General features: G+C 38.1%; 1 protein-coding gene across 1 annotated transcript; it reads left to right on the forward strand.

Annotated features, from left to right (window-relative positions):
- Positions 1–274: 274 nt before the first annotated feature.
- Positions 275–10,444, forward strand: LOC131314625 (uncharacterized). The gene is made up of 12 exons (XM_058343410.1): positions 275–934; positions 2,072–2,274; positions 2,355–2,552; positions 3,110–3,181; positions 4,605–4,700; positions 6,107–6,186; positions 6,404–6,479; positions 6,778–6,988; positions 7,673–7,869; positions 9,057–9,165; positions 9,372–9,461; positions 9,585–10,444. The coding sequence occupies exons 1-12, from the start codon at positions 400–402 to the stop codon at positions 10,316–10,318; spliced, it is 2,601 nt and encodes an 866-aa protein (XP_058199393.1). The 5' UTR covers positions 275–399; the 3' UTR covers positions 10,319–10,444.
- The last annotated feature ends 588 nt before the right edge of the window (positions 10,445–11,032 follow it).

The raw sequence follows: 11,032 nt of genomic DNA on the forward strand, positions 1-11,032 counted from the left end.
TGTAATTTGAATTACTAAATCCTTCCTTTGGATTCTTCAGAGTTTATTTTTTTGAGCTCATATTTTTGCTTCAGTCCTAAAATTCACTGAATCTTAGAGCTAAATTTAAGTCCACCGTCTCTGTCTATCGGTTTCTACATAGCTTTTGTTGTAATTCTTTTCGGGATAAGTGTTGTTTCACAAGAAACCATTCCTATCTTTCAAAGAGTGTGGTTTTATATTGATCAAATTGTCGCAGTCCGTATGACTGATTGGTATAAATAAAGTGGACGAGTTTCTTGTGTTCTGAGATAAGGAAAAAAAAATGTGGTGGTTGTGAATTGTGAGGCAATTCCTCTTTGTGTCGCATTGAATTCGACTCCCATTCAGTGTTCTTGTTTTCTGAAGTTTGGTGAAAACATGAGGCAACTCATGGTTTCCAATATGCTACTACTTGTCGAGATTGTCACTCTGTCATCTCTGCTATTTGGGTTTGTTTTGGGGAAGGAATGTACCAACGTTCCTACTCAACTATCTTCGCATTCGTTTCGGTACGAGCTTTTGTCCTCGAATAACGAGACATGGAAACAAGAGATGTTTTCCCACTACCATTTGACTCCCACAGATGACTCTGCGTGGTCGAACTTGCTCCCAAGGAAGATTTTAAAGGACGAAGATGAACTTAGTTGGTCAATGGTGTATAGGAAAATGAAGAATTCGGGTGGGTTTGGTGATACGGATGGGGGTTTCCTCAAGGAGGTTTCACTTCATGATGTGAGGTTGGACCCTGAATCAAAACATGGGGAGGCTCAGCAGACAAATTTGGAGTACTTGTTGATTTTGGATGTGGATAGCTTGGTTTGGAGCTTTAGGAAGACTGCTGGGTTGGAAAGCCCTGGCAAGGCGTATGGAGGTTGGGAGGACCCCACTGTCGAACTTCGCGGTCATTTCGTAGGTCGGTTTGCTCTCCATGATTTTCGTTTTATTCTGTTATGCAAAGATTGTTCTTTTATATTTCTTTTATGTCTATTACAGAACTACATCCTGAATGAACTGTTGAAATCATGTCTCCATGTCATACATGAGAAACCTATTAAGGAAATATAGTCTCACGTTGCTTAGGAGTGGAATGGGTGATCACTTAATAACATGAGGGACCTCACTCATTACCAATTGGTTTTGAGATGGATATAAAGTTTCCACAAAGTCCGTGTTCAGTTTCTACTCCATTAGTGCTTAGGTTGAAGGACTGCTCAACTGGAAAGCACTAATCATTTGTTATGATTGGTTTTGTAGTTCGTTATATTTTGGTTTCATTTTTTTGGTTTTAGTTTTGAGATTGCCGTGTTGTTTAGAACCTTGAACTTTAGGGTGCGCCGTTGGAGAAAGTGCGTGTCGTGTCCTATTAGCATATGTTCCTGACTTATTCCATACAGAAGAATCACAAGTATATGTTCACTGGAGGGAGGCTATCCATGGTTTATGATGACACCTTGTTTTGGTATCCATTCATTAAATTTCTTATATTATCTTTTCCAGGACATTGATTGGATCAAATATTGACATTGAAATTCTGTGTCATGCATGAAGCAGTAATGCTGTAATTTGAGAACTGCTTAACGAGCATCCAACAATCCTCTTCAGCTGCATGATGGTTCTGCTATTTGTTGTAGTTCAGTTTTTGTTTTTGTTGTTGTTGCCGTCGCATACAAATTGTTGTCTTCTTTAAATCTTTGAACTTTAAGTTGTCCTGATGGAGGAAGGTTTTGGTATTTTCTAAATTTTTCATTGGAAGGGCTATCCACGGTTTATGACGACTCCCTTCTTGGTATCCCTTGTTTATTGATAAATCTGTCTTTTGATCTGGATTGATTGTATCACATTCTGGTCTATTGAACTTTGAGTAGCCCCATATTTGGAATAGATTTCTTTAAATGGTGATTCTTGTTAATAATAATCAAGTCTCTGCTTCTCATATTTTGGTCTGAATTCATAGCAATGGCTTTTCTTAAATCAGCGTCCTCTGTCTTGGTCAGTAGAATTGTAGGTTCGTGATTTTTAATAATAACCCTTTTTCTGTTATTCATTGAAGGGCACTACATGAGTGCCTCAGCCCAGATGTGGGCTAGCACTCACAATGATAGTCTCAAAGAGAAAATGTCTGGAGTTGTTTCTGCATTATCTGCCTGTCAAGATAAAATGGGAACAGGATATCTTTCTGCTTTCCCTTCTGAGCTTTTTGACCGTTTTGAAGCTATAAAGCCTGTTTGGGCACCATATTATACCATTCACAAGGTAAAACTTCTTTAGCATTCCAGTTATTACCGTATTCTCCTCTAATATGTAAATGATCATACCCTTCTCTGCGTTAACAGGTAATGGCAGGTCTTCTGGATCAGTACATATTCACCGGTAATGCTCAAGCTTTGAAGATGCTGACACAGATGGTTGATTACTTTTACAACAGAGTGCAGAATGTGATAACAAAGTACACTATAGAAAGACACTGGCGATCATTAAATGAAGAAACTGGTGGCATGAATGATGTTCTTTATAAGTTGTACGCTGTAACGGTGCGTAAGACTCATCTGGGAATTTCCTTGGCACTTCTGCTTTGTTCTTCTCTATGTTAAAGTAGTGATTATCTGTTAGGTCTCTTGTACTATATCAGCCTGAATCACTGGAATGTTATTCCTGGAAATTTGAAGTTACGGTATCCATGTAAATGGTAGCCTACTTTTTAGCACAGGGGAAATCTGTAAAAGGAGTTTCATTCAATCTGCAATTCCCCTGAGAATTTTACAACTTAGTTTGCTCTGAGCATGTATAGTTCTGCATTATTGCCCTTAACTGCAGCATAGCCTGCACAAAAGTCATATTGTAAACCCTCATAAAGTTGTAAAATCTGACTTCAGTGAACTGGAAAACATATTTTAAGGTCGTAGTTGAAGTACAAGTCTTTGAAGAATTCTGTCTCATTTGCCCTTTCTTTTCTTTTTTCCTTTTCATTTTTTTCCGTTTGGGCGGGGTGGTACTTTGCCACTGATCAATATTTAGTTTTTTGTCTTCTAATCGTCGATAATTCATCACTTGTATATTGTCATAGCTGTTTATTTGTAACTATGTGCAGGGAGATTCAAAGCATTTATTGTTGGCTCATCTTTTCGACAAACCCTGCTTTCTAGGATTGCTTGCGATAAAGGTAATAACTGTTTTGTTTTGATTATTTGCTTCTTGTTTACTTTTGGTTGGTTGTCTCCTATGAAATGGCTATAAGAGAATAGATGTTTTCCTTTGGGAGACAACATAAATCCATATCCTAAACTGTTCCTTCTGCACAAAGAGGGACATCATTTACTCAGTTCTTGGCTGCATCAAACTTTGTGGTTTGCACTTCCGATGAGTTGTAATAGGGTGGGTTTGGGGTGAAACAGCCAATCCAAGAACCTGTTTGCTGAAAATGGGAAATGCCTCAATGTGTGGATGAGTATGGGCTGTCCAAGGATGCACTAAAAGATTCTTGCACTTCATCGGCATGATATTATCATGTTGCTCGAATTGACCGCCTAGTCTTGTGGTGAACTCTTACTATCATAGTTTACCACGTGTAGAATGTCAAGAGTCTCTTAATTTCCGACTTTATGGAAGAATACCAAGTTTGTCACAGAGCTGCTGTAGTTCGACCAACTTTCCTCTAAGTGTTGAAGTATTGCAATCCTTGAACAAGTTGGACGTAGAATGGAGAGTTGAGGACTATAACAGTAGTAAGTCATTTTGTATTTTCGGGATTCATGTGACAGCCTTTAATATCCTACATTGCTTAAGAATTTGTCTCAGAATTCTTTGAGCCTTTGAAAACCTTCTTCCCCTCTTGCACAGGAACGCAACTCAACAAACCTTGATGCTAATTACATAATGTATATTATATCAATCAGTTTTTGTAATCAGCTCTATGTCCATGTATATAGCTCAAGTCTTAGATAGTGAACTCATACTAAGAGCCTCAGTCGATGTCATCTTTGCTAGCAAAAATGTCAAAAAGATTAAAGTGGGACTAGGTTCAGTTAAGTGATAATGAAGCTTTGCAGGAGAAAAAGCACCACTTTTGTAACCACAAATTCTACATTTCTGGTCTAATTTTCTTCAAGGAGGACTGCCCCCCAGAAATGAAAAGAAGCATCTGTTTGGAGGATTCTTTTTCCATCTGAGGGTATGGTTAAAGGAGGAAACCTTGTTTGATGCCATTTTGCAGTAAAGGGAACAGAGTAAAAGACAGAGGGAGCTTATTACCAAGATCAGAATTGAGACCTACCATGTTGTATCATTTATTTCTCACTCTCTGTTGTCATTCTTGCATTGAGATTTCTTTCAGGCTTTCTAGACTTAAAGATAGTTTAACATGTTAAAATTAAACTTGATAAGACTGATGTCTTTGTCAGAGTGGAAGTTTGAATTCTAGTTTAGCATTTTTGTTGCTGAATGTTATAGTTACTTGAAACTTCGACAAACAGTATCTAACAAAGCTTTACTGTATTGAGAAGTTGATATGTGTTAAATATTTACAAATATGCCATATTGCGTTCATCTAACATGATAACATTGTACAGCTTTACTTTTGCATGTAGGCTGATGATATTTCTGGATTTCATGCCAATACTCATATCCCAGTTGTTATTGGATCTCAAATGCGATACGAAATTACTGGTGACTCACTTTATAAGGTAAAACAGTTGTATTCAACATCAGTCTTCGTAGAATCTGCCGAAATAATTAGCAAAGATTGTTTGCTGAGTAGAGTTTTCTCACATTCAAATGGCTTTACACTTTTCTTCTTTTACTAAGGGTTAAGTCTGATCTTCTAGTTAGTACTTTGTCTTGGTCTCCTTGAGGCAAGTGATTTCAATGATGTTGGGTTTTTTTCCTATTTAATTATAGTTCAGATAGGTAAAACAAGAGACAGGAAACAATGTTATAAAGGTTACTAATTTGAACCAGTCACGAGTCTTACGACGATGAGAAACCCTATAATTAGCCTGTCACCGACTAAATTATCCTCCTCCTTACCAGGAGACCTTGGAATCCAAGTTATGTGAGCAAATATGTTAGCAAAAAGAATTGGGAATCCCTCTGATAAAAATTGCAAGAGCAAGGACCAAGACTTTGAGTTCTTCAACGCTACCACCACACGATTAGAGTTACTTAGCTTATTAGTAGTGATATTGATGCAACCCAAATGTAGCCTCATCTGCAAGGCATTTGATAGAACCAGAAGTTCTGCATCATTACTGACTTTAGTGAAAGTGGGGGCCTATTTGGTTTATTTTCATTGTCTTAGTTTCCTTTTTAGGTTTTTCGTTTGTCATGTTTTCATAAATGCAAATGGCAAGGGTTTGAAAACAATCATTTTCTATTTGTTTGCACCTTCTTATGTGTCCATTTTTTTGAAAAACTAATAGACCATTTATTTCACCTTCCGGAATCCTGATAATATCCTATTTCCAGAAAAGATGTCCAGAGACGAAATGGAAATTTTAGAAACTCTTGGCCCGCTTTGGCCCCATTTAGTTGCTGGGAGTGGAAAGACAAGCATGAGAATGTTTAAAGTTTCCTGCAGTCTTTGTTTGTCCATTTAACAGGAAAGTTGTCCGGTGTGGTACCTGCAGCTTTCACTTTCCCACTAGGATTAGTTTTTTCATCAAAACTTTTCTAGCAAAAAGCACAAGATCTTTACCGGAATATTATTTTACAGTTACGAGCACAGATTTTGTTGCACATAGTGGCACCATGGAATATGGGATGCAGATTTCAGCCATGAAAAGAATGCATATATTCTTGTGTCTTTAAGCCTAGATTTTATCAGTGCCATTTTGGATAAATAGGGTAACAAATTATGTCCTACTCTTTTCAGTTTTCTGTTTTCTGTTTCTGACAACTCAAAACAGTTTCAGAAACAGTACTAAAATGACCTGTATTCCCCTCAAAAGATGCCATTAGTCCTAATTGAAGTATACCCTAATGGGGCGGCCAACTAAACTCCTTTGGAGACTGCATAATTGTAGTTTTGCTGCTTTTGAAGTCGTGCTGAAAAACCATCATCTTAGGAAAACTAAAATGCTGTTTTTTCCAGGAAATTGGGACATTCTTCATGGATGTCGTCAACTCGTCACACAGCTATGCAACAGGGGGCACATCAGTCAGTGAGTTCTGGTATGAGCAATCACATCTGGATGCATGTCTACCTCATTCTGCAATTTTCTGGCTATGTGCTCATAACTAGTGCAAATTGTTTTTTGAATAGCAACAAGTGCAATCTGGTTACCCCAAAAGACTAGTGAAATCTGTTCGTGCCGTCCTGATTGCTTGTTTCTTTGGTGCTTGTTTTGATCTTAAATCGTGTTGCTCTCCTTTCTCAACCCGTGTGCAGGTCAGACCCAAAGCGACTAGCAAACACTCTACAAACTGAGAATGAAGAATCATGTACAACCTATAACATGCTGAAGGTATTCTGATTACTTTCAATTGTCAAGGGAAAAAAATGGGGACAAGATTTCAATTTGGTTGATGATTCCCACAATGGTACTACATCTATGGAGCGAATGGGGGGACGTTTAGATATTCTAATTATGCGAATGGTGGTTGGAAGCTTTCTAGATCTCTATGGAACTTTGGAGAATCATGCGTCTAAACAATCTCGATGGAAGGGAATCTCCATAATCCATTGACGCTAAAATTGCCATTGTTACTATATCAAGTTTTGCATTTCTATATTTGCGTATGCATTGATGTGTTAAATTGTAGGTCTCTCGCCACTTGTTTAGATGGACCAAAGAAATGGCTTATGCGGATTTTTATGAGAGGGCGCTAACAAATGGTGTGCTGAGTATCCAAAGAGGAAGAGAACCAGGAGTGATGATCTACATGCTCCCACAAGGCCCTGGAACATCCAAGGCCGTAAGCTACCATGGATGGGGTACGAAGTTCAATTCTTTTTGGTGCTGCTATGGGACAGGTTCGGGCTTGAAACCTTCATATTTCCCATTATTATTAGTATTATTTTCTTTTTGGAATAACCCTCTATGGTTGTTTCCTAGAAAAATTTCTACGCATCAGAGAACTTCTTAACTGCCACATGAAACCATTGAGATTCATCATTCCAACAGTCTCCAGTAGTTTTAGTATTTGAAAATCCTCAGATATTCTCTTTTGAACTTCCTTCTACAGTTTGGGTTTTGCTTGTGAGAATCCAGTAATCCACTACGCAGTGTGAAAATGCATTTGCAATGGATTGCTTCTGTTTTCTTCATAATCTTGCAATGGTTAACTTGCTTTCTTATTCCCTTGTCATTCTATATTGAGAACAAAGGGTGGCCCGGGCACAATGGTAAGGTTGCCCCATTTATTTGTAGTTACAGGTTCAAATCGCGGAAACAGTCTCTCTGTTTGCGGGACTGCGTACATCCAACCCTAGAGTAGCGGGAGCCTTGTGCACGGGGTAGCCTTTTTATTCATTGTTGAGAACGTGTGATTACCCTGCCCTTCACCTTGCACTTGTGCAACAATGTTTTCTTTCTTGTTCATTTGTTGTGTTGAGTTTTTCAGCTTGCCAGCTGTTCTACATTTTTCTTCCTGTTGCCATCATTAATTCATAAATGGTTGTTGCCGGTCCTTATCGAATTTTCCCTATTTTCTCTAGGAATTGAGTCATTCTCAAAGTTGGGAGATTCAATATACTTTGAAGAACAGGGCAACGTTCCCGGGCTTTACATAATCCAGTACATATCGAGCTCCATAAACTGGAAATCTGGAAAGATTTTCATAAATCAGAAAGTAGAGCCTGCTGTCTCATGGGATCCTCGCCTTCAAGTGACATTGACTGTTTCGTCAAAGGAGGTAATGTTTTTTTATAGCTATGTACAAATATAGGAATATGATAAGTCACAATTTTAAACTTATTCTGGGATGGCGTTAGGGCTGTAAATGAACTGAGTCGTTCGTGAACTGTTCGAGGCTCGACTCGGTAAAGGCTCGTTCGAGTTCGATTCGTCTACTAAATGAACCGAACCTAAACCTCAATTTTAGGCTCGTTTCATAAATGAGCCGAACATGAACGCAACAGTATTCGGCTCGATTAAGCTCGCGAACCTGAAGTATATGTGTATCATGGAGATTTTATATAGTTATATAGTAAAAATTTTAAAACTTGTACAAGTCTAAACGTTTACAATTACTAAAAATTTACTTATGTATATGTTTTTATCTTTTTATATGTATATGAACATATTTATGTACATAATGAAAATTTTATTTACAGTTTTAGACCTGTATAAGAACATAAAAATATGATATTATTGAATCGTTAAGGCTCGTAAACAAGCTCGAGTTCGACCCAAACTTGGGCAAGCTCGGTTCGAGTTTGGCTCGTCATAATTTTCATTGAGTTCGGCTCGAGCTCGAGTTCGCTAAAAAACTTAACGAACGAATCTGAGTATTCTAATATTCGGCTCGATTCGGCTCGTTTACGGCCCTAGATGGCGGTGTATGCAGTATGCAGACCTTAGTTACTAGAATAATTAAGCAAAAGGAAGAGCAAGTGTGGGTTTCGGCATGTTCTCATATAATTGTTCATTTTTCCCTAACATGATTTAAATGCATCTGTGCTACTTCCTTCGTCCCTTAATGTTGATCCCTTCTGACATGCATTAATCTTCTTAGAAAGTTAGGTTTGATTTTCCACATTGTCCCTTAGTTCTCACTTTTAAGAGTACTTTTAGTCATTTCTGAGAATGACTCCTAGGAAATTAGTAACACTTTTAGTCAAAGTAGACTGGTTTTGGGACATCTAAGAGTAGATAAAATCAACGAACAAACTAGAACGGAGGGAGTTGAAATTTGTTTACACACTGTATGTGCCTGTAGGAAAAAGAAGTCTTTACTGCCTATTCCCTTAATTTCATCCAAAGGGTCTAGTTTCTGGAATGAAATTGAACATCAAAATGATCCCAGATTAGTTGTTTTTTCTGTTTTTACCTTTCAGTGCTTACTCAACAAGTTTGCTTATCTGATCTTGGTTTATGTAGGAAGGGTCGAGTCTGACCTCTGCACTGCATTTGCGAATACCGATCTGGACATACCCAGATGGCGCAAAAGCAGTGCTAAATGGTCAGGATATGTCACTACCATCTCCAGGTGGGAACTTTGATCTACCACAATCTTTCTTTCAATTTACCTCTGACATATTTGTTATTTCGCCTGGGGCATGTATCTTTTTTTATGTACATAATGCCATGAGGAGACGAGATAACCCTTTCGCATTAACAGAGGAGAAGTTCTAATTTAACTTCTTGCAACTTCAAAGCACAACTTAGAGTTCATATTTTTCAACTCGTGATCAGGTAACTTCCTCTCGGTCTCTAGAAACTGGAGCCCTGGTGACAAAATAACTCTTGAACTGCTGATAAGCCTTAGAACGGAGGCCATCAAAGGTAATACGATGCTCTCATAACTACATAATGTCCATTTATGTACACTCTTTAATAGAGTATACGTAACACGTTCCAGTAGCTTCTGTATTGGAAATAACTGTAGTATTCTTCTGAAAACTTCAGATGACCGCCCGGAGCATGCTTCTACTCAGGCAATTCTTTATGGGCCATACCTGCTAGCTGGTCTAACCAGTGGAGACTGGGACATCAAAAGAGACTCTTCGGCTTCTCTTTCCGACTGGATAACTCCGATTCCTGCTTCTTACAATTCTCATCTGATTACACTTTCCCAAAAATCCGGAAATTCCACATTGGCGCTCACAAACTCAAACCACTCAATCACAATGGAGAACTTTCCCATATCTGGCACGAATGCTTCTGTCCGTGCCACTTTTAGACTCGTTTTAAACGAGTCAACTTCCTCTGAATTTGCAGACCCAAAAGATTTTCTTGGGAAATCAGTCGTTCTAGAACCGTTTGATTTTCCGGGTATGGTTGTGGTTCACGGAGGGAAGGACGAAAGCCTTGAAGTTTCAAATTCTGATAACGGGAAGGACTCAGTTTTCCGTTTGGTTGCTGGAATTGATGGGAAAACTGGGACAGCTTCCTTAGAATCAAAAAGCCAAGAGGGTTGTTTTGTGAATTATAAATCAAGTTCAAGTATCAAGCTCAGCTGCAATTCTGAATCGTCGGATCCTGAATTCAAACAGACGGCTAGCTTTGTACTGGGCAATGGAATTAGCCAGTATCATCCCATCAGCTTCGTGGCGAAAGGTGCGAAAAGGAACTTTATTCTTGCTCCATTGTTTAGCTTAAGGGATGAATCTTACACTCTGTATTTTAACATTCACTCTTGAAGACTCAAAAGTTGGAAAGTTAGGCAAGTAGCAGAGTTGCAGTGATGGAACAGAAATTGTACCTCTCTGTTTTAATTGCAACTACAATAGTTTTAAGTTGCTGCTATAATTGCTAAAATTATGCTATGTTTATTGCGCATTCACTATGATGATATGCTGGTTGTGTTGGGAAATAGCATGCAATGCCAAACCCGAGCCGTCAAACATATTTGTTGAGAGAGAGAGAGAGAGAGAGAGAGAGAGAGAGAAGCGATTTGTATTTTAATTGAAGGTAGCCTTTGTACCTTGACCAATTGAAATGAACTCTAAATTTAGCTATAAAGACACTTCAACATGTAAAAATTTATCATCTCCATAGTGGATGCTTTAAAAACCTTATACTAATGAGTAGTGCTATGAACGCATATGTCAATCATGGATTTAGAGTTGTTTCGGTGCATGTAAGCAAAGCAGCATGATAATAAATAATTATTTAAATACAAATATAATCGAATCTGTGTTTGAACATCCAATATAATCCCACATGTTTTACTATACCAATGCGGAATAATCTGTCCTGGAGATGAGGCTTTTAGGCCCCGTTTGTTAGGGCCATAAAGAGGTAAATTGATGGGAAAATCTTTATTTACGGAGTTTCTGTAAATAAAGTTTACAAATGCCAATTTTAAAGACAAACTATTTTTTGATAAGTCACAAGTTTTATTTCATAACAAA

Source organism: Rhododendron vialii, chromosome 13a, assembly GCF_030253575.1.
Source record: "Rhododendron vialii isolate Sample 1 chromosome 13a, ASM3025357v1".
Classification (NCBI taxonomy): Eukaryota; Viridiplantae; Streptophyta; class Magnoliopsida; order Ericales; family Ericaceae; genus Rhododendron; species Rhododendron vialii.